Source organism: Tamandua tetradactyla, chromosome 6 (genome assembly GCF_023851605.1).
Source record: "Tamandua tetradactyla isolate mTamTet1 chromosome 6, mTamTet1.pri, whole genome shotgun sequence".
Taxonomy (NCBI): domain Eukaryota; kingdom Metazoa; phylum Chordata; class Mammalia; order Pilosa; family Myrmecophagidae; genus Tamandua; species Tamandua tetradactyla.
The window spans coordinates 137985050-138010094 of record NC_135332.1 but is presented as its reverse complement, the minus strand read 5'-3'; the positions used below and the strand labels follow the sequence as shown (position 1 = coordinate 138010094).

Below are 25045 nucleotides of genomic sequence, written 5' to 3'. Positions count from 1 at the left end.
CAAATGGTGCTGCAATAATGGGATATTCACATGGAGAAATAATGAAATGTGACCCCTCCATACAGCATACCAAAAAAAAATTTTTTTTAAATAATAAAGATTTATATCTGTTGTGTAATTGCTATTCTGAGTCAGCAACAGAATATTTTTTGGATTTCATTTCTTCGGGTTTTTCTTCACTGATTTGTCTGACCTCATCTTCTCTCTTTATCCATCTCTCCTAAAAGTACCTTTACTTCCTATTTTGCCATCCAGTTGTCCTGTGTTCCTTGAACTGTGCCTCAAATGATGTCTAGAACTTTTCGTTTTATGTAATTTGTTATTTAGCAGAAATACAAGTAGCGTTCTGTAAATTTAGTTGGTTGTGTATTCTGAGTACTTGTGTGTGGTCAGCTGCGTATACAAGATGTCCAATAAACATTAGATGTATTGAGTAAGTGTATTTACCAGTAAGAAATTTAGTTTAGAAATTTGAATTAGATGCTGTAATTGAGAGTTTTGATCTTTATGTAAATCCTTATACCACTAATTATAATTAGTATAAGTGGCTCTCATTCCCGTATGTACTAAAAGTAGTTGATCTGAGACCAAAACTTCACTTTGACTCCTTGCTGCCATATGTGATTTGTAGTAGAATTAATGAAAGGCAGCAAAGAACAAATTGGAGTAAAAGATACTCCATGCCCCATAAATCCCAGAGTTATTTGAACAGTGAATAAAAAACTATTTGCAAGATGAGAAGGGGGGAAAATTCGACTTCCCCAAGTTGAATTCTTGATATTCTCACAAGCAGTGGGGACAACCAAAACAATAAGCTGAGCCCCCAGTCTTGGGGTTTGTTCATATGAAACTTAACCCAACAAAGAATGTCAAGCCTACTTAAAATTAGGCCTAATAGTCACCCCAAGAGAACCTCTTTTGTTGCTCAGATGTGACCTTTCCAGCCAACACAACAAATAAACTCACCACTTTCCCCCTGTCTGCGTGGGACATGACTCCCAGGGGTGTGGACCTTTTTGGCACCGTGTGACAGAAATTCTAGAATGAGCTAGAACTCAGCTTCAAGAGATTGAGAAAACCTTCTCGACCAAAAGGGGGAAGAGTGAAAAAGAGACAGAATAAAGTGTCAATAGCTGAGAGATTCCAAATAGAGTTGAGAGGTTATCCTGGAGGTTTTTCTTACGTACTACATAGATACCACCTTGTTATTCAAGATGTAATGGAGAGGCTGGAGGGAACTACCTGAAAATGTAGAGCTGTGTTCCAGTAGCCATGTCCATTGAAGATGATTGTATGATACGGCTTTCACAATGTGATGTGTGATTGTGAAAACCTTGTGTCTGATCTCCCTTTATCTACCTTATCAACATACAAGTAAAACATGGAATAATACTGAATAAATACGGGGAACAAATGTTAAAATAAATTTAGATTGAAATGCTAGTGATCAGTGAAAGGGAGGGGTTAGGAGTATGGTATGTATGAATTTGTTTTCTGTTGTCTTTTTATTTCTTTTTCTGAATTAATGCAAATGTTCTAAGAAATGGACTTCCTGGAAGATGGCGGCTTAGTAAGACGCGCGGATCTTAGTTTCTTCTCCAGGACAGCGACTAGGGGAGTAGAAACGATACAGAAAGCGGCCAAAGCCACAACAGAGATAAAAAAGACAGCGTACCCCATCCTGGAACAGCTGGCTGGCTGAGAGAAGCAGCTCGGGTGAGATCGCCGAGGCGCGCGGGCTTCACCAGGCCGGGCGGCAAGCGGCCGGAGTTACTCCCTTCCCCCTTCCCAGGCCGGCTGGGAGAATTGGAGAGGCGGTCCCCTGAAACCAAGGCGGCTGGCGCCCACACCACGCGTGGCCCCCCGGACCAACTGAGAGAATTGGATCAGAAACCCCCAGGCCGCGGAGAACGGTGACGGGTGGGGGAGGCCCCTTCCAATCCCGTGACTCCCGGGGAACGTGCACTCTCTCGGGCGGGCCGCTGCCGCTGGCGCCCTCCTGCCACGCTTGTCGCCCAGGGCCGACTAGGAAATTCGAACGGGCTCTTTCCCGGGCTGCGGCGACCAGCAACCCTCCCTGCGTTCGGACCCCGGGCCGGCTCAAGCCGCTTCGGCTAGCGAACCCCCCGGACGGCGAGAGTTTTCCAAAGTTTAAGGTCCCACAGCACCTTTTACTGGTGGGACCCGCAGACAAACGTGTGCCACGAGCGCCACCTACTGGGCAGGATAAGAAAAACAGAACCCAGAGATTTCACAGGAAAATCTTCCAAACTTTTGGATCCGATACCCAGGGAAATCTGTCTAAATGCGCAGACGCCAACAGAAGATAACGGATCACGCTCACATAATTGAAAATATGGCCCAGTCAAAGGAACAAACCAATAGTTCAAATGAGATACAGGAGCTGAGACAACTAATGCTAAATATACGAACAGAAATGGAAAACCTCTTCAAAAACGAAATCGATAAATTGAGGGAGGACATGAAGAAGACATGGGCTGAACATAAAGAAGAAATAGAAAAACTGAAAAAACAAATCACAGCACTTATGGAAGTGAAGGACAAAGTAGAAAAGATAGAAAAAACAATGGATACCTACAATGATAGATTCAAAGAGACAGAAGATAGAATCAGTGATTTGGAGGATGGAACATCTGAATTCCAAAAACAAACAGAAACTATCGGGAAAAGAATGGAAAAATTTGAACAGGGTATCAGGGAACTCAAGGACAATATGAACCGCACAAATATACGTGTTGTGGGTGTCCCAGAAGGAGAAGAGAAGGGAAAAGGAGGAGAAAAACTAATGGAAGAAATTTTCACTGAAAATTTCCCAACTCTTATGAAAGACCTAAAATTACAGATCCAAGAAGTGCAGCGCACCCCAAAGAGATTAGACCCAAATAGGCGTTCTCCAAGACATTTACTAGTTAGAATGTCAGAGGTCAAAGAGAAAGAGAGGATCTTGAAAGCAGCAAGAGAAAAACAATCCATCACATACAAGGGAAACCCAATAAGACTATGTGTAGATTTCTCAGCAGAAACCATGGAGGCTAGAAGACAGTGGGATGATATATTTAAATTACTAAAAGAGAAAAACTGCCAACCAAGACTCCTATATCCAGCAAAATTGTCCTTCAAAAATGAGGGAGAAATTAAAACATTCTCAGACAAAAAGTCACTGAGAGAATTTGTGACCAAGAGACCAGCTCTGCAAGAAATACTAAAGGGAGCACTAGAGTCAGATACAAAAAGACAAAAGAGAGAGGTATGGAGAAGAGTGTAGAAAGAAGGAAAATCAGATATGATATATATAATACAAAAGGCAAAATGGCAGAGGAAAATATTATCCAAACAGTAATAACACTAAATGTTAATGGACTGAATTCCCCAATCAAAAGACATAGATTGGCAGAATGGATTAAAAAACAGGATCCTTCTATATGCTGTCTACAGGAAACACATCTTAGACCCAAAGATAAACATAAGTTGAAAGTGAAAGGTTGGGAAAAGATATTTCATGCAAATAACAACCAGAAAATAGCAGGAGTGGCTATACTAATATCCAACAAGTTAGACTTCAAATGTAAAACAGTTAAAAGAGATAAAGATGGACACTATATACTAATAAAAGGAACAATTAAACAAGAAGACATAACAATCATAAATATTTATGCACCGAACCAGAATGCCCCAAAATACATGAGGAATACACTGCAAACACTGAAAAGGGAAATAGACACAAATGTTCTAAGAAATGATCGTGATGGTGAATATGTAAAAAAAAAAAAAGATAATCTGAGGTGGGAAGCATGTAAGAGAGGAATTTTCTTATTTTTAAGTTTTTCCTCTGAGATTTAGAAGCTGAAATTGTAACCTTGTTCAGTTGTGTCTTCTAACCTTTTATGTTCTTTACCATATTTTTGTTACTCAGTGAAAGCTCTAAAAAGTAAGCAAAGTAAACATAACTTTGTTGCTAGGAAACACACCCTGGACAGGTACTAAGGACCTAGGCTACTGTATTTTCTGTTTCCCTCTAACCATGCCTCAGTCAGGCAACATAACTGGACTTCATTGGTATCTGCATTTTTAGAAAAGGATACTGTAATTCTAAAACACTCACGGTTGATTCGTCAGTTTTGAAAGTGGTTTAGACTCACACGCTTTACTAAAATTGAAGCTTTGTTTCATATTTGGGAGAGAGCATGTATGAAAAGAGTATACAGAAAGGAGCTATTTTAAACTCTTAATACAGAGAGTCTTATACGTTTCTGTTCTGTTACCTTTGTTTTAGTCAATATTTTAAAAATATATTTGTACTTTACACTTACTATTTACATAATACAAAAGCATGTTACAACATGTGCCAAAGATCAAATAACCTTTTTAAGCTTCTTTAGCTAGGGCCTTACTAATGTTTTTAATTTATTTTATAAATTTAAAATATTATATTTAATTTGAAGCTCATATTTTTAACTAATGCCTTGTCTTGAATTTTCTCTTGATATGTAGATACCAAGAAGTTAAACTTTCTGTTTATTTTTATAGAATATTGATAACTTGATGACCCCAGAAGGTGTTGGCCTTACCACTGCATTACGTGTTCTCTGTAATGTGGCATGCCCACCACCACCTGTTGAAGGTAATATGGGTGCTATATTTAAAAAACAACTGTTCTTTAAACCTAGTATAAATAGCATGTATATTATATATACAAATATTGTATCTGATTCTTTAGCATATAATATTTTATCTTTTTTTTTCTTCCTTTTTGCTACATAAAGGTCAGCAGAAAGACCTGAAATGGAATCTTGCTGTTATTCAGCTTTTTTCTGCTGAAGGAATGGACACCTTTATTCGGGTTCTGCAAAAATTGAACAGTATTCTAACTCAGCCTTGGAGACTCCATGTCAACATGGGGACCACTCTTCACAGAGTTACTACTATTTCAATGGCTCGCTGCACACTCACTCTTCTTAAAACCATGTTAACAGAACTCCTGAGAGGTGGATCCTTTGAGTTTAAAGACATGCGTGTTCCTTCAGCTCTTGTTACTTTACACATGCTCCTCTGCTCTATCCCCCTCTCAGGTCGTTTGGATAGCGATGAACAGAAAATTCAGAATGATATCATTGATATCTTACTGACTTTTACACAAGGAGTTAATGAGAAACTCACAATCTCAGAAGAGACTCTGGCCAATAATACTTGGTCTTTAATGTTAAAAGAAGTTCTTTCTTCAATCTTGAAAGTTCCTGAAGGATTTTTTTCTGGACTCATACTCCTTTCAGAGCTGCTGCCTCTTCCATTGCCCATGCAAACAACTCAGGTATCACTTCCATATAACATGCATCTTATAATTGACTGCAGAAAAACTTTTTAAAATTCAGTGATTTTTTTAAAAAAGAAAACCTCATCTCCCCTCCGCCCAGAATGATGTGAGAAATAACTGGAAGAGGGTGAGATAAAAATTGAAACAAGTTGGTCATTGAGAAAATATAGGGGCAACATTTTAAAAACAAATTTTTGTTGAAGTGAGTTTTACTATGCTGTTATGTATACTTGTACTTTCTTTTTTCTGTTATTTTGAATCCCCACTCCACCTCCTCCCCACCCCTACCTCTTATCAGGTGTTAGAATTTATTAACTAGATTGCTTTATCATTGGACTCTGCACTACTGACTGTTAACCAGACAACAAAAAGATTTTATTAGGTTTATTGTTTAATTGTATAATAGAAAACGAAATATTTTAAGCATGCAGTAAAGATGTTCTATAACAGTTCTTCTTGAACAATTTTTGTGACTATAAATAAATATAAAAATCTACGTATATACACGTTATACTTTTTTAACAGGTTATTGAGCCACATGATATATCAGTGGCACTCAACACCCGAAAATTGTGGAGCATGCATCTTCATGTTCAAGCAAAATTGCTCCAAGAAATAGTTCGCTCTTTCTCTGGCACAACCTGCCAGCCCATTCAACATATGTTACGGCGTATTTGTGTTCAATTGTGTGACCTTGCCTCACCAACTGCACTTCTGATTATGAGAACTGTGTTGGATTTGATTGTAGAAGACTTACAAAGGTATTATCATTTTACATTAAAAAAATTCCACCCAAGTTATTCTTGTCACGGGATATATTTTTTTCTCTTAGAACTTGGAAACCAGGGTTTAGAATGCCATATATCTCTCTATATATACACAAACACACACACACACACACATATATATATATATATAAATATTCATGCACATGTACACTCACATGTATAAACATATTACATATATAATATGTATGTAGATGATTTTTAATCTACGTTATGTCGTTATTTCGTGTGTAAAATACTTTGAAGTTCATGATTTTGGGTCTTTGAAAAGGTGAACTGTAAAGAAATACTCTGATTTAAGAAACTATATTACCGAAAACCTGAATTTCTGAAACTTTTATACAAAATTTTTTTAGGATTATATGCTGAGAAATAAGTATTAGTTCAATAATGCATTAAAATCAAGAACTTTGTTTACAAATATTTTGATTTTATTTCAGCACTTCAGAAGATAAAGAAAAACAGTATACTAGCCAAACCACCAGGTTGCTTGCTCTTCTTGATGCTCTGGCTTCGCACAAAGCTTGTAAATTAGCCATTTTGCATCTAATTAATGGAACTATTAAAGGTGATGAAAGATATGCAGAGATATTCCAGGACTTGTTGGCTTTGGTGCGGTCTCCTGGAGACAGTGTTGTTCGCCAACAGTGTGTTGAATATATCACGTCCATTTTGCAATCACTCTGTGATCAGGTATTTATGGTTATTTTATAAAGTCTGTGTTTATGCAAAAAGAGGACCTAATAGAAAATAATTTTTAAATGAAGGTATTTTAAGTCCTTAAACCTCAAGAGCATTCTTTTGGTACTCCTTTATATATAGACACTACTCTTTATATAATCCACATCATCATGGTTGCACAACTGCACTGAATAACACTCGGATCCTAGGTTCGCTGATACGTGAACCTCATCTGTGGTCTTTTGTCATATTCTAGACTCCAATCTAGATACTTTGATTAAAATTTAGTTTTCTGAATGGTTTCTTAAATTTTTTAGAAAGATACCAATGATTGGATAATATTGTGATTAAAAATATTATAGTACAAAAATACTTCACTTTTTGTAGTTAACCATTTGAAAGTAGAAACTATAGTTAGTGTTTCAGAAGTATATACAGAAGTAATATTTTTTCAAAGTATTTTTTCAAAAATATTTTTACTGTGAGAGTAAAAATATTATAAAGTAAAATATTTATTCCTTTAGGTATGTTTCATTACATTATATTTTATAAAAGGGCAAACCAAATCCTTTTTGTTTTTGATGTGTTTGAGTCTATATTTGGTGTGGGAAGGTAAAAAGGAAACTTTAAGGAGATAATTACAAGTGTAATTGTTGTGTATTTCTGAAATAAAAATGCTAACTGATGATGGTAATCATGTAAACATTTTTCCATCCTCTCTTACCAACAGGACATTGCACTTATTTTGCCAGGCTCTTCTGAAGGTTCTGTTTCTGAACTGGAACAACTCTCCAATTCTCTACCAAACAAAGAGTTGATGGCCTCAATCTGTGACTGTCTATTGGCTACACTAGCTAACCCTGAGAGCAATTACAACTGTTTACTAACATGTGTCAGAACAATGATGTTTCTTGCAGAGCATGATTATGGATTATTTCATTTGAAAAGGTAATTTTTCATCTAATTTAATATACTCTAAGGTTTAATTTTTCAGTCTGCCCCCTTGCCACAAATTAATTAATTAATTTATTGTAGACTATTGAAGATATGATTTCATGTGGAGAAAATTTACATTTATGGAGAAGATTCATTAGTGGTGAAATGTCATAGTAGTAGAATTTTTTGGATTGAAAATGTTAATTGAATAGATAGACAAATTAATGTGGGCATAGTGCAGTATTTATGAAGGAAACCTTATTGTCCCAAGGTAGTTCACAACCTAAGATATTTATTGCATCGATATATGCACTTATAGTCTCTTAATGGTGATATTATGTGATTTTATAGACCCTAAAACTAAATGTATTGATTCTTTGTATTTTATTCTCTAGAGGAATGACTGAGGAAACAGAAGTAATTTGAAATTATAGAAACCTGTCTGCTCAGTTTCTCAAGTGTACTTTATGCCCTAGTCTCTCTGTCCATGCCCTGGTCTTTTCCTTCACTAGGAAAAGGAAGAGAGAACGTAGCCGACTAGTATATAGATTTCCTTGGGAATTTGTAGAAATACATGGAATTATGAGAAAGGAGGAAACATATAGTTGAGCCTCTTTCTCATTGATTCTTTCAACATTGGTTGAAAGTTGATTATGTTCCATTTCGGTGTTTGTTACTGTCTCCTGTCTTCTCCATCTCTGTGTCTTGACAACCCTGTCCCTCTCTTGTATTTCCTCTTTCAGTTGGTGGTACCTGCTGGACTTTCAAGTATCCCTTCCCTTCTTCCCAATCTTTCACCAAAGTCTTTAAATTTTACTTCTTGATTATCCTGGGTATTTACTCCATATCCTTTAAAACTCACTTATATACTACCACTTCCAGAAAGCCAAAAAGCTTTCCTTGATATCTCTACTTGTACTTGTAGCTGAGCTGGCTTGGCTAGTTGCTCCCACAAATACTCTTTTCATACCTCTCTCATAGCATTGTATGTGTTTTGTTGGCTCAGACAGACCCATGTTTATGATCCTCTTTTTGTTTTTTTTGACATGGGCAGGCTCTAGGAATCAAACCCAGGTCTCCGGCATGGCAGGTGAGAATTCTGCCACTGAGCCACCATTGCACTGCCCGGTCCTTTTTTTTTTAATCTGTAATATTTTCCTAAGTGATTGTTTTTTTTAATAATTCCTTTAAATTCTTTTTTTTAAATATTTTTACTGACAAATCTTCACATACATATATTCCATACATAGTGTGCAATCAGTGGCTCACAATATCGTAACATAGTTGTTCCTAAGTGATTTTAACCTATTCTCATTTTTCCTTGATATCTCTTCTTGTGTGTTTAATGGTCATCTCAAAGTGAACAGATCTAAAGCAGAGCTCTTGCTATTCTTGCTTAAACATATTTCTTCTTACTTATCTCAGTAAATGTTATGCCTTCCACCCATATATACTGGCTCAAAACCCAAGATTCTCAAATCGTCTTATTTCATCACCCCCTACATCCAATTCAATAAATCCTGTAGATTATACCTCCAAAATATATCCTGAATCTTAATCACTTTTCTCCATCTCCACAGCTACTTCTCATGTCTAGGGCACTATCATTTCTTGCCTGGCCCATCGTAATAGGCTTCTAACTAGTCTCCTTGCTTCAGCAATGGCTCCCCTAATATCCATTCCCTCAGCAGCCAGAGTGATCTTTTAAAACTTAAAATAGATATGTCATTCTCTTGCTTAAGTTCTTCTAATGGCTTCCTGTTGCACCTCAATAAGATCCAAACACTCTTTGATTGTCTATAAGGCTCTGTACAATCTGCCCCTTGCTTATTTCTTTGACTTATTTCATAGCTTGTTTATCCTTACTTTTTTATACTCATGTCAAGCTTGTTTCTACCTCCAGCGTTTTTCTTTTTTTGACCTAAAATGTATTTTCTCCCAGATCTTTCCATGGCTTATTTCCTTGCTTCACTGAGGTATCTATATAAGCATATATCCTGATCACTCTGTCTGAAATATCCTGGCATGTGTGTCCCCCCACTCCTTACCCACTTTATATTTTTCACTGTTTGATATTGTATTATATGCATATATTGCTTATTTGGTTTTCTCTCTCACCGGAATAAGTTCTTCATGAGGACAGGGACTGTGTCTTCTTGACTGCACTCTACTGTTACCTAGAAGCCTGGTACATTGTAGGCACTCTGAATAAATGAGAAAGAGCAATAGATTCATTTAGTTCACAAATACTTATTGAATGTCTTTTCTGGACAAGGCAGTGTTCTATGAGCTGGAGATTCAATGAAAAATATCTCTTCCTTCTTAGAGCAATAATATTATAATTCTGCTATTAATTATGTCCATAGTTTAAATTAGGATTGACTGTGTATTATACAGTTCTGTAGTGTATTTTGTTGTTTTTTATATGCAACCTAAAATTTCCTATTTTAACCAATTTCATATATACAATTCAGTGGTTTAATAACAATGTTGTACCACCATCACCACCATCCATTAACAAAACTTTTCTATCACCCCAAACAGAAACCGTGTTAAGCATTAATTCCCCGTTCCCCACCCCCGCCCAGTCCCTGGTAACTTGTATTTTAGTTTCTGACTATGACTTTGCATGTTCTTGTTATACTGATATTTTCTTTGCAGTTACCAAGGGCTTAATTTAACATCCTGTCTCTAACAATCACTTTTGATTTGATGCTAACTTTAATAGTATATGTAAAGTACATTCCTGTAAACTCCTACCCCCTACTTTTTGGTATACTTGTTACAAATGGTATCTTCATATGTTGTACGTCCCCAGACTGTGGCTGATGAACATCTGATGTTTTCTCATGATTAGATCATTATGCTTTGCTAGGAAGGAAACCAAAGAAGTGGCATTCCTTCTCAGTGTATCATATCAGTAAATACTTCGATTACTTTACTAAGTAATTCTAGCTGTGTCCCAGAATTCTGCACTGCGAACTTATTATTTTTCATTTTCTAATTACTAAATATTTTGGAAGAGATACTTTGAGACTATGCAGATATCTTATTTCTGCTTAAAACTTTTACATACTAATTTCAGTACCCATCAGTGGATCTTGTATATAGCAGTTATTACTATTGTTTTCTAATAGTGATTTCTTATTTCCCTCTCTCCTTTTATATTTTAAGTATAATTCTACAAGGAAAAATTTTCCATTTTCTCGAATTTATTTATTTAAATATTTATATCAGAATGGGCTTGTTGACATTAATTTTTTTTACTTTGGGTGATAATCCAGTACTATTGTTATTTATTTTCTTCCTCAGTTTGTTCCACCTTGGCCACTGGAGGTCTTTCAGGGTGGCTTCTGTGCCTCTTCTTTTTTTCTTTTAAAACACTTCCTTATTTTGGGTGCCACAAGGTGCTCCAGGCTTAGCTTATGTTTTCTCTGTCCCATCTTGAAATCAAATTGTTGTTCAGGGAGTCTTGTTCCTTTTATTGGAGAATGATATTTAGAAATAGATCTGTGTGGTTGGTGTGTTCATTGTTGTTAGTGTGCCACTAGTTTTGGTCTCTCTTATTAGATAGAGCTAGGAAATATACATATAGGTTATGACTTGTGCATATACACACACACACACTTACATTTATTTCTGTATCTACTTATTTGCATCTCTATATATTTAAATGAGTCTATATTGATCCCCTTGACTCAAATACAATATTACAAAATTAATTCTAGCCTTTTCCCCTTTCTTTTTTGTAATTTTATTTTCTAGCAATGAAAAACCCGGTTCTCATTAGCGATATGTTTACTTGTTTAACCTTAGTACTCAAATAATTAGTTTCTAATTAATTATTTTTTCATTTTTAATTAAATATTTTATTTTGAGATAATTATAGAGTCAGAAGCATCTGTAAGAAAGAATAAAGAGAAATCCTAGGTACCTTTTACTCAGTTTCTTGTTGGTAACATTTTGCAAAACTCTTGTACACTCAAAAATGGACAGCCCATGTAAAAAAAAAAAAATGGACAGCACAATAATACCTAATTGTAAAGTAATCATGTTAAAACACTGAATGAAGCTGCATCTGAGCTATAGGTTTTGTTTGTTTGTTTGTTTTTGTTTTTGTTTTTGTTTTGTTTTGTTTTTTACTATTATTACTTTTATTTCTTTTCTCTATAGTAACATTCTATATCTTTGTCTGGTGTGTCGCTAGTTCTTCTAAACCGATGCAAATGTACTAAGAAACGATGATCATGCATCTATGTGATGATGTTAAGAATTACTGATAGCATATGTAGAATGGTATGATTTCTAAACGTTGGGTTAATTTCTTTTTTTTTCGTTAATTAATTAAAAAAAAAACTCTTGTACAGTGTCATAACCAGGATACTGGAATTGATACAGTCATGATATAGAATATGGCCACCACCATAAAGATCCCTTTTTTATATTTTTAACTTTTTTAAATGTATAGTATAACGTGTATACAAAGCAAAGAAATAAAAAACCAGTAGTTTTCAAAGCACTCTTCAACAAGTAGTTACAAGACAGATCCCAGAGTTTGTTGTGGGCTACCATACGATCCTATCATATTTTTCCTTCTAGCTGCTCCAGAATATAGGAGGCTAGAGGGCTCAAATATTTTATCATCATAATTGACTTTTTTTTCCTTCTTTTTTTTGTGAGCAATAACATATATACAAAAAAGCTATAAATTTCAAAGCACAGCACCACAGTTAGTTGTAGAACAGATTTCAGAGTTTGGCATGGGTTACAATTTCACAGGTTTAGGTTTGTACATCTAGCTGCTCTAAAATACCGGAGACTAAAAGAGATATCAATTTAATGATTCAGTAATCATACTCATTCGTTAAATCCTGTCTTCTCTGTGTAACTGCACCATCACCTTTGATCTTTCCATCCCTCTCTTTAGGCTATGGGCTATGAATGCTAAATTTTTCATATTGGAAGGGTCTGTCACTAATATGGGGTAGGGAGATGGAACTATCTAATGTTCTGGAGAGGCTGGGCTAGGTTTCAGGACTTATCTGGATCAGGGACCCATCTGGAGGTAGGTTGTAGGTTTCTGGAAAGTTGCTCTAGTGCATGGAACCCTTGTGAAATCTTATATATTGCCCTAGGTGTTCTTTAGGATTGACTGGGATGGTCCTGGTTGGGGGTTGGCAGGTTATGATAGGTACAAGGACTACCTGAAGCTTGCATAAGAGCAACCTCCAGAGTAGCCTTTCGACTCTATTTGAACTCTCTCTGCCACTGATACTTTATTAAGTATACTTCTTTTCCCCTTTTTGGTCAGGATGAAATTATTGATCCCATCGTGCCAGGCCTGGCTTCATCCTTGGGAATCCTCTCCCACGTCACCAGGGAAACTTTCACCCGAGGATGTCATGTCCCATGTAATGGGGAGGGCAATGGTTTCACTTGCAGAAGTGAACCATTTCACTAAGCAGAGTTGGGCTTAGAGAGAGTGAGGCCACATCTGAGCAACAAAAGAGTTCCTCCAGAAGTAACTCTTAGGCATGCCTATAGGTAGGCTAAGCTTCTGTGCTACCTACATAAGCTTCACAAGAGCAAGCCTCATAATTGTGGGCATGGCCTATTGATTTGGGTGTCCCTAAAGTTTGACACAGTATCAGGGGATTCCCTGATGGTAAGGTTTAATAGTTCCATAGTCTTTCTCCCCTCCTTCAGGGGACTTTGCCAATACTTTTTGATTACTTAATATACTCAAGGATATATCCACGCATTACAATAATCTGTACAGGATTAAAGGACCTCTTTCTCATTCTGAACTGCCTGTGTTTCAGTTGTTCAAATGAGCTATACAAATAGGTTGAATTAAATTATACACTGCAGAAAATTTTAGTTCCAGACCAAAATAAATCTTTCTTCCATTGGTCTCAGTGTGTATGCGTGGTTCTAAAACACTGTCTTAGTTATGCCTATGTTCTGAATTACTTTAACCCCAACCTGTTCAGCTTCATTCTTGTCTCTAAATATCAGGTTATATGTATAAAACAGCCTCTCACAATCCGGAAATAATGATCACGACTCCAGACTTAATGTGTCTGCTCTAAAAGCTTGCAGTCTAGGCCCCTGTTTTCTTATAAGCATTTTCTAAAGGCTGCCATACCATTGTTGTTCTTTTGTTCCTGGCTTTTTTTGTCTCACCAAATGTCCCACCTGTTCATTCGCATCATTGCATGCCTTACTACTTTGTTCCTTTTTGTAGCAGCACAACCTTCATTTATAAGTATACACCATTTTTTGCCAATCTGTTTCTCCCTCAGTGCATCCTTTAGCCACCTGCTTTCATCGGGCATCATGTAGAAGGCCTGAAGTCCACAGTCCATCAACATTCTCAATTTTAGAAGATTTCATTGTTCTCAAGAGACAGAAAACCAATAAATACACCCTCGCCAAACAGAAAATCTAAACGTCCTCTTAACTCTTGTCCCTCCCCCCGTTAATTACTTCTGCTGTTGCTGTGGTAGTGCTGATGGGTTTCCTTTTGAATATAGTTCATACCATGCAATGTCTTTGTACAAGAATCATATATTTGAAGTAATTCTTGCAAGAACTATTTCATATTTCTCGTATTAATCAGTGAGACATGTAGGTCTATACATCCCCTTTCAGTCTTGTTGCCATCTTCAATATGGTAATATTCCTTCTAGACCCACTTGAGAACCACCTTTACTCCGATCTGTTCCCTTACATTGGAGTTCAACCTCATTAGCTAACAGTTCACGCATCTCTAGCTTCTGTGTATCTCTAAGTCCCCCACATTCTGTATGATAAGCCTCTGATTATACCTTTATGCTGGTCAAAAAGTGAAATCATATGGTATCTGTCCTTTTGGGTCTGGCTAATTTCACTCAGCATTATGTCCTCAGGGCTCATCCATCTTGTCATGTGCTTCAGGATGTTATTTTGTCTTACTGCTGCATAATATTCCATTGTATATATGTACCACATATTGTTGATCCAGTCTTCTATTGAGGGGCATTTGGTTTGTTTCCATCTTTTGGCGATTGTGAATAATGCTGCTATGAACATCAGTGTGCAAATGTCTGCTTGTGTCATTGCTTTCAGCTCTTCTGGGTATATCTGGAGTAGTGCTATTGCTGGGTCACAGGGCAATTCAATATTTAGTTTCCTAAGAAACCGCCAAACAGTCCTCCACAGTGGCTGAGCGCACAGTGTCCCAGTTTCTCCACATCCTCTCCAACATTTATAGATTCCTGTTTGTTTAATAGTAGCCATTCTTATAGGTGTGAGGTGGTATCTCATTGTAGTCTTGATGTGCATTTCCCTTAAAGCCAATGAAAATAAGAATCACTTCATGTGCTTTTGAGCCATATGTATTTGCTTTCAGAAAAATGTCCATTCATATCTTTAGCCCATATTATAATAGGGTTGTTTGTTCTTTTATAATTGAGTTGTATGATTTCTTTGTATGTACAGGAACTCAAACCTTTGTCTGATGTGTGATTTCCAAATATTTTTTTTCCATTCAGTTTGCTACCTCTTCACCTTTTTAACAAAGTCTTTTGCGGTCCAGAAGTATTTGATTTTGAGGGATTCCTATTTATCTGTTTTCTCTCGTTGCTTGTGCTTTGGGTGTAGTTTCGGAAGCCAACCTTCTATTACTAGGTCTTGAAGATGTTTCCCTACATTTTCCTCTAGAAGCTTAATGGTGCTGGTTCGTATAATTAAGTGTTTGATCCACTTTTAGTTAATTTTTGTGTAGAGTGTAAGACAGGAGTCCTCTTTCATTCTTTTGGCTATTGATATCCAGTTCTTCCATGTCCAATTATTGAAAATACTATTTTGTCCCAGTTCAGAGGATTTGGGGGCTTTGTCAAAAATTAGTTGACCATAGATTTGGTGGTCAATTTCTGCACTCTTGATTTTATTCCATTGGTCTGTGCTTCTGTCTTTGTGCCGGTGGCTTTATAAAAGGTTTTAAAGTCATGGAGTATTAGACCTCCCACTTTGTTCTTCTTTTTTAGGATGCTTTTAGCTATTCGAGGTCTCTTTCCCTTCCGGATGGATTTGCTAGTTAGCTTTTCCAGATCTTCAAAGTAGGTTGTTGAAATTTTGATTGGTATTATGTTGAATCTGTAGATCAATTTGGGGAGAATTAACATCTTAACTATATTTGGCCTTCCTGTCCATTAGCAGGGAATGTCTTTCCACCTATTTAGTTCTCCTTTGATTTCTTTTAGCAGTGTTATGTAGTTTTCTGTGTACAAGTCCTTTATGTCCCTAGTTAAGTACTAACTAGTAAGTTCTTCATTCCTAAGTACTTGATTCTTTTAGTTGCTATTTTGAATGGAATTTTTTCCTTAACTGACTTCAGCTAGGTCATTGCTTGTGTATAGAAATGTTACTGATTTTTGCACATTAATTTTATATCCCGCCACTTTGCTGAGTTTATTAGCTCAAGTAACTTTGCTGTAGATATCTCAGGATCTTCCAAGTATAGTATCATATCATCTGCAAAGAATGAGAGTTTTACTTCTTCCATTCCAGTTTGGATGTCTTTTATTTCTCTGTCCTGCCGATTGCTTTAGCTAGAACTTCTAACACAATGTTGAATAATAGTGGTGACAGTTGTTATCCTTGTCTTCTTTCTGATCTTAGAGGAAAAGCTTTCAGTCTCTCTCCATTGAGTATGATGCTTGCTGTCAGTTTTTCATATACTCCCTTTATCATATTGAGGTACTTACCTTTGATTCCTGTCTTTTGAAGTACTTTTATTAGAAAAGGATGCTGAATTTTGTCGAATGCTTTGTCAACATCAATTGGGATGTTCATGTGGTTTTTCCCTTTCGATCTGTTAATGTACTGTATTACATTAATTGTTTTTCTTGTGTTGAGCTATTCTTGCATTCCTGGAATAGACCACACTTGTTCATGGTGTATAATTCTTTTAATATATTGTTGGATTCGATTTGCTAATATTTTAACTGAGAATTTTTACATCTCTGTTCATTGGGGAGATTGTAGATTTCTTTCCTTATAACATCTTTACCGGGTTTTGGTATTAAAATGATATTAGCTTCATAAAATGAGTTAGGTAGAGTTCCTTTTTCCTCAATTTTTTGGAAAAGTTTGAGCAGGATTGGTGTTAGTTCTTTTTGGAATGTTTGATAAAAATTCCCCTGTGAAGCCATCTGGCCCTGGGCTTTCATCATAGGAAGATTTTTGATGCCTGATTGACTCTCCTTACTTGTGATTGGTTTGTTGAGATCTTCTGTTTCTTCCTGAATCAGTATAGCTTGTTTGTGTGTATCCAGGAATTTGTCCACTTCATCTAAGTTGTCTAGTTTGTTGGCATATAGTAATTCATAGTATCCTCTTATGATTTTATTTCTTCGGGGTCTATGATAGTGGATCCCATCTCATTTCTTATTTTGTTTATTTGTATCCTCTCTCTTTTTTTCTTTGTCACCCTTGTTAGTGGCCCATCAATTTTACTGATCTTGTCAAAGAACCAACTTTTGGTTTTATTCATTCTTTCTATTATTCTTTTCTTCTCCCATTCATTTATTTCTGCTTTAATCTGTTATTTCTCTTCTTCAATTTGCTTTGGGGTTAGTTTGTTGTTCCTTTCAGGTTTCTCCAGGTGTGCTTTAAATCCGCAATTTTTGCTCTTTCTTGTTTATTTTTTTTTTAATTTTTATTGATATAACAATGTGCAAGCACATGCGTTCTTACACACAAACATTCGATACATGGTGTACAATCATTGGCTCACAATATCATCACATAGATGTATATTCATCACCATGATATTTTTTAGAACATTAAAACTTCAGATAAAGAAATAAAAAGAAAAACGTAAGAAACTCGTATATACCGTACCTCTCACACCTCCCTCTCATTGACCACTAGTATTTCCATCTATCCAATATATATATTTTTTAATTTTAACATTTGGTCCCACTATTATTTATTTATTTTTAATCCATATGTTTTATTCATCTGTCCATACCATAGATAAAAGAGCATCAGATTTCACAGTCACATTGCAAACAGTATCATTATACAGTCATCTTCAAGAAACATGGCTACTGGAACACAGTTCTGCAGTTTCAGGCACTTCCCTCTAGTCTAATACTCTTTAATTTATGAAGGGATGTCTATATAATGTGTGAGAATAACCTCCAGGATAACCTCTTGATTATCTTTGAAATCTCTCAGCCACTGACACTTTATTTGTTTATTTATTTATTTAAATTTATTTATTTATTTATTTAAATTTATTTATTAATTTAAAAAAATTAAGAACAAAAACATCAACATATAATTCTGTTCTACATATATATTCAGTAATTCTCAATACATCACATAGTTGCATATTCATAATTTCTTAGAACATTTGCAGCAATTCAGAAAAAAATAAAAAGACAACAGAAAAAGAAATAAAATGAAGAGAGAAAAAAAAGATTATATATACCATACCCCTTACCCCTCGCTTTCATTTACCACTAGCCTTTCAAACTAAATTTATTTTAACATTTGTTCCCCCTATTATTTATTTTTATTCCATATGTTCTACTCTTCTGTTGATATGGTAGATAAAAGGAGCATCAGACACAAGGTTTTCACATTCACAGAGTCTAATTGTGAAAGCTATATCATTGTTCAATCATCATCAAGAAACATGGCTACTGGAACACAGCTCTACATTTTCAGGCAGTTCCCTCCAGCCTCTCCACTACATCTTGAACAACAAGGTGATATCTACTTAATGCATAAGAATAACCTCCAGGATAACCTCTTGACTCTGTTTTGAATCTCTCAGCCATTGACACTTTGTCTCATTTCACTCTTCCCCCTTTTGGTGGAGAAGGTTTTCTCAATCCCTTGATGCTGGGTCTCAGCTCATTCTAGAGTTTTTCTCAATCCCTTGATGCTGAATCTCAGCTCATTCTGGGATTTCTGTCCCACGCTGCCAGGAAGATCCACACCCCTGGTAGTCATGTCCCACGTAGACGGGGGGAGGGTGGTGAGTCTGCTTGCTGTGTTGGCTGGAGAGAGAGGCCACATCTGAGCAACAAAAGAGGTTCTCTTGGGGGTGACTCTTAGGCTTAATTTTAAGTAGGCTTGACCTATCCCCTGTGGGGTTAAGTTTCATATGAACAAACCCCAAGACTGGGGGCTCAGTCTATAGCTTTGGTTGTCCACACTGCTTGTGAGAATATCAAGAATTCAACTTGGGGAAGTTGAGTTTTCCCCTGTTCTCACCATTCCCCAAAGGGGACTTTGCAAATACTTTTCCGCTCACTGATCAAATCACTCTGGGATTCATCAGGGCATCACCTGGACAAACCAACAAACTCTCATGTCCTATACAAAGTTCCATGTACTTAAGGTGTTCAATCAACTATCTACATAAGTTATATTAGGAGATGCACTAGTCAAAGTATAGATTTGTACCAAATAAACATTTTTTGCTTTAGTCTCACACATTAGTTGAAATTTTAAATTATTAATTACCATCTGTTTTCAGCACACTGCAGTAATAACATTCTTTTGTTCTTCCTCATGCAAAAACATTTTTAAATTTGTACATTTAGTCACTATCATTATACACTCTAGGCATTCCTAGATTGTACCATCTCAATCTTTATCGTCTATCTTTCTTTGTGATTTCATTTATGCCCCAGCCCTCCTCCCTCTATCATTCTCATATGCAGCTTCATTCAGTGTTTTAACATAATTGTATTACAGTTAGGTAATATTGTGCTGTCCATTTCTGAGTTTTTATATTCAGTCCTGTTGCACAATCTGTACCCCTTCAGCTCCAATTACCCACTATCTTACCCTATTTCTATCTCCTGATGGCCTCTGTTACCAAGAAAATATTCCAAGTTTATTCACTAATGTCAGTTCATATCAGTGAGACCATACAGTATTTGTCCTTTTGTTTCTGGCTAATCACACGCAGCATAATGTCCTTAAGGTCCATTCATGTTACATACTTCATGATTTTATTTTGTCTTACAGCTGCATAATATTCCATCTTATTTAAATGTCACAGTTTATTTAGTCAACTGTCTGTTGATGGACATTTTGGCTGTTTCCATCTCTTGGTAATTATTAATAATGCTGCTATAAACATTGGTATGTAAATGTCCATTTGTGTCCTTGGCCTCGTGACCTTTGAGTAGAGACAGCGTATAGATGGGTCCTGTTTTTTAATCCATTCTACCAGACTATGTCTTTTGATTGGGAGTTTAATCCATTAACATTTAGTGTTATTACTGCGTGGGTAGTACTTTCTTCTACTATTTTGCTTCCTGCATTTTTTTTTATTAATTAACGGAAAAAAAGAAATTAATGCAACATTTAGAAATCATACCATTCTACATATGCAATCAGTAATTCTTAACATCATCACATAGATGCATGATCATCGTTTCTTAGTACATTTGCATCGGTTTAGAAGAACGAGCAACACTACAGAAAAAGATATAGAATGTTAATATAGAGAAAAAAAATAAAAGTAGTAATAATAGTAAAAAAAAAAAAAAAAAAACCTATACCTCAGCTGCAGCTTCAGTCAGTGTTTTAACATGATTACTTTACAATTAGGTATTATTGTGCTGTCCATTTTTGAGTTTTTGTATCTAGTCCTGTTGCACAGTCTGTATCCCTTCAGCTCCAATTACCCATTATCTTACCCTGTTTCTAACTCCTGCTGGACTCTGTTACCAATGACATATTCCAAGTTTATTCTCGAATATCCGTTCACATCAGTGGGACCATACAGTATTTGTCCTTTAGTTTTTGGCTAGACTCACTCAGCATAATATTCTCTAGGTCCATCCATGTTATTACATGCTTCATAAGTTTATCCTGTCTTAAAGCTGCATAATATTCCATCGTATGTATATACCACAGTTTATTTAGCCACACGTCTATTGATGGACATTTTGGCTGTTTCCATCTCTTTGCAATTATAAATAACGCTGCTGTAAACATTGGTGTGCAAATGTCCGTTTGTGTCTTTGCCCTTAAGTCCTTTGAGTAGATAGTCATATGGCAATTCTATATTCAGCTTTTTGACGAACCGCCAAACTGCCTTCCACAGTGGTTGCACCATTTGAGATTCCCACCAACAGTGGATAAGTGTACCTCTTTCTCCGCATCCTCTCCAGCACTTGTCATTTTCTGTTTTGTTGATAATGGCCATTCTGGTGGGTGTGAGATGATATCTCATTGTGGTTTTGATTTGCATTTCTCTAATGGCCAGGGACATTGAGCATCTCTTCATGTGCCTTTTGGGCATTTGTATTTCCTCTTCTGATAGGTGTCTGTTCAAGTCTTTTTCCCATTTTGTAATTGCGTTGGCTGTCTTTTTGTTGTTGTTGAGCTGAACAATCTCTTTATAAATTCTGGATACTAGACCTTTATCTGATATGTCATTTCCAAATATTGTCTCCCATTGTGTAGGCTGTCTTTCTACTTTCTTGATGAAGTTCTGTGATGCACAAAAGTGTTTAATTTTGAGGAACTCCCATTTATTTATTTCCTTCTTCAGTGCTCTTGCTTTAGGTTTAAGGTCCATAAAACCGCCTCTAATTGTAAATTTCATAAGATATCTCCCTACATTTTCCTCTAACTGTTTTATGGTCTTAGACCTAGTGTTTAGATCTTTGATGCATTTTGAGTTAACTTTTGTACAAGGTGTGAGATATGGGTCTTCTTTCATTCTTTTGCATATGGATATCCAGTTCTCTAGGCACCATTTATTGAAGAGACTGTTCTGTCCCAGGTGAGTTGGCTTGACTACCTTATCGAAGATCAAATGTCCATAGATGAAAGGGTCTATATCTGAGCACTCTATTCGATTCCATTGGTCAATATATCTATCTTTATGCCAATACCATGCTGTTTTGACCACTGTGGCTTCATAATATGCCTTAAAGTCAGGCAGCGCGAGACCTCCAGCTTCGTTTTTTTTCCTCAAGATGTTTTTAGCAATTCGGGGCACCCTGCCCTTCCAGATAAATTTGCTTATTGTTTTTTCTATTTCTGAAAAATACGTTGTTGGGATTTTGATTGGTATTGCATTGAATCTGTAAATCAATTTAGGTAGGATTGACATCTTAACTATATTTAGTCTTCCAATCCGTGAACATGGTATGCCCTTCCATCTATTTAGGTCTTCTGTGATTTCTTTTAACAGTTTTTTGTAGTTTTCTTTATATAGGTTTTTTGTCTCTTTAGTTACATTTATTTCTAGGTATTTTATTCTTTTAGTGGCAATTGTAAATGGGATTCGTTTCTTGATTTCCCCCTCAGCTTGTTTATTACTAGTGTATAGAAATGCTACAGATTTTTGAATGTTGATCTTGTAACCTGCTACTTTGCTGTACTCATTTATTAGCTCTAGTAGTTTTGTTCTGGATTTTTCCGGGTTTTCGACGTATAGTATCATATCGTCTGCAAACAGTGATAGTTTTACTTCTTCCTTTCCAATTTTGATGCCTTGTATTTCTTTTTCTTGTCTAATTGCTCTGGCTAGAACCTCCAACACGATGTTGAATAATAGTGGTGATAGTGGACATCCTTGTCTTGTTCCTGATCTTAGGGGGAAAGTTTTCAATTTTTCCCCATTGAGGATGATATTAGCTGTGGGTTTTTCATATATTACCTCTATCATTTTAAGGAAGTTCCCTTGTATTCCTATCTTTTGAAGTGTTTTCATCAGGAAAGGATGTTGAATCTTGTCAAATGCCTTCTCTGCATCAATTGAGATAATCATGTGATTTTTCTGCTTTGATTTGTTGATATGGTGTATTACATTAATTGATTTTCTTATGTTGAACCATCCTTGCATACCTGGGATGAATCCTACTTGGTCATGATGTATAATTCTTTTTTTTTTTTTTTTTTTAAAAAGAGAGGGAGGAAGGGAAGGAAAGACAGAGAAAGAAGGAAGGATGGAAGGAAGGAAGTGAGGAAGAAAGGGAAACATTTTTAAACATTTTCTTGTTTTATTATATTTTGTTTGTTTGTTTGTTTTTTACATGGGCTGGGGCCGGGAATCGAACCGGGGTCCTCCGGCACGGCAGGCAAGCACTCTTGCCCGCTGAGCCACCGCGGCCCGCCCCTGTATAATTCTTTCAATGTGTTGTTGGATACGATTTGCTAGAATTTTATTGAGGATTTTTGCATCTATATTCATTAGAGAGATTGGCCTGTAGTTTTCTTTTCTTGTAATATCTTTGCCTGGTTTTGGTATGAGGATGATGTTGGCTTCATAGAATAAATTAGGTAGTTTTCCCTCCACTTCGATTTTTGTGAAGAGTTTGAAGAGAGTTGGTACTAATTCTTTCTGGAATGTTTGATAGAATTCACATGTGAAGCCGTCTGGTCCGGGACTTTTCTTTTTAGGAAGCTTTTGAATGACTGATTCAATTTCTTTACTTGTGATTGGTTTGTTGAGGTCATCTATTTCTTCTTGAGTCAAAGTTGGTTGTTCATGTCTTTCCAGGAACCCGTCCATTTCATCTAAATTGTTGTATTTATTAGCGTAAAGTTGTTCATAGTATCCTGTTATTACCTCCTTTATTTCTGTGAGGTCAGTAGTTATGTCTCCTCTTCCATTTCTGATCTTATTCATTTGCATCCTCTCTCTTCTTCTTTTTGTCAATCTTGCTAAGGGCCCATCAATCTTATTGATTTTCTCATAGAACCAACTTCTGGTCTTATTGATTTTCTCTATTGTTTTCATGTTTTCAATTTCATTTATTTCTGCTCTAATCTTTGTTATTTCTTTCCTTTTGCTTGCTTTGGGGTTAGTTTGCTGTTCTTTCTCCAGTTCTTCCAAGTGGACAGTTAATTCCTGCATTTTTGCCTTTTCTTCTTTTCTGATATCGGTATTTAGGGCAATAAATTTCCCTCTTAGCACTGCCTTTGCTGTCTCCCATAAGTTTTGATATGTTGTGTTTTCGTTTTCATTCGCCTCGAGGCATTTACTAATTTCTCTTGCAGTTTCTTCTTTGACCCACTCGTTTTTTAAGAGTGTGTTGTTCAGCCTCCACGTATTTGTGAAGTTTCTGGCACTCCACCCATTATTGATTTCCAACTTCATTCCTTTATGATCCGAGAAAGTGTTGTGTATGATTTCAATCTTTTTAAATTTGTTAAGACTTGCTTTGTGACCCAGCATATGGTCTATCTTTGAGAATGATCCATGAGCACTTGAGAAAAAGGTGTATCCTGCTGTTGTGGGATGTAATGTCCTATAAATGTTTGTTAAGTCTAGCTCATTCATAGTAATATTCAGATTCTCTATTTCTTTATTGATCCTCTGTCTAGATGTTCTGTCCATTGATGAGAGTGGTGAATTGAAGTCTCCAACTATTATGGTGTATGTGTCTATTTCCCTTTTCAGTGTTTGCAGTGTATGCCTCACGTATTTTGGGGCATTCTGGTTCGGTGCGTAAATATTTATGATTGTTGTGTCTTCTTGTTTAATTCTTCCTTTTATTAGTATATAGTGTCCTTCTTTGTCTCTTTTAACTGTTTCACATTTGAAGTCTAATTTGTTGGATATTAATATAGCCACTCCTGCTCTTTTCTGGTTGTTATTTGCATGAAATATCTTTTCCCAACCTTTCACTTTCAACCTATGTTTATCTTTGAGTCTAAGATGTGTTTCCTGTAGACAGCGTATGGAAGGATCCTGTTTTTTAATCCATTCTGCCAGTCTTTGTCTTTTGATTGAGAAATTCAGTCCATTAACATTTAATGTTATTACTGTTTGGATAATATTTTCCTCTAACATTTTGCCTTTTGTATTATATGTATCATATCTGACTTTCCTTCTTTCTACACTCTTCTCCATACCTCTCTCTTCTGTCTTTTCATATCTGACTCTAGTGCTCCCTTTAGTATTTCTTGCAGAGCTGGTCTCTTGGTCACAAATTCTCTCAGTGACTTTTTGTCTGAGAATGTTTTAATTTCTCCCTCATTTTTGAAGGACAATTTTGCTGGATATAGGAGTCTTGGTTTCAGTTTTTCTCTTTTAGTAATTTAAATATATCATCCCACTTTCTTCTAGCTTCCATGGTTTCTGCTGAGAAATCTACACATAGTCTTATTGGGCTTCCCTTGTATGTGATGGATTCTTTTTCTCTTGCTGCTTTCAAGATCCTCTCTTTCTCTTTGACCTCTGATATTCTAACTAGTAAGTGTCTTGGAGAACGCCTATTTGGGTCTAATCTCTTTGGGGTGCGCTGCACTTCTTGGATCTGTAATTTTAGGTCTT

At 36.1% G+C, this 25045-nt stretch overlaps 1 protein-coding gene across 3 annotated transcripts in view; it reads left to right on the top strand.

Moving 5' to 3' along the window:
* VIRMA (vir like m6A methyltransferase associated) overlaps positions 1-25045 on the top strand; it is a 155398-nt gene that overhangs the window by 66682 nt on the left and 63671 nt on the right. For all 3 annotated transcript variants that reach the window (XM_077167222.1, XM_077167223.1, XM_077167221.1), the window contains exons 12-16: positions 4549-4642; positions 4785-5329; positions 5858-6093; positions 6558-6810; positions 7529-7746. In XM_077167222.1, the coding sequence (XP_077023337.1) occupies positions 4549-4642; positions 4785-5329; positions 5858-6093; positions 6558-6810; positions 7529-7746 (1346 nt within the window). The remainder of the gene's footprint in view (positions 1-4548; positions 4643-4784; positions 5330-5857; positions 6094-6557; positions 6811-7528; positions 7747-25045) is intronic.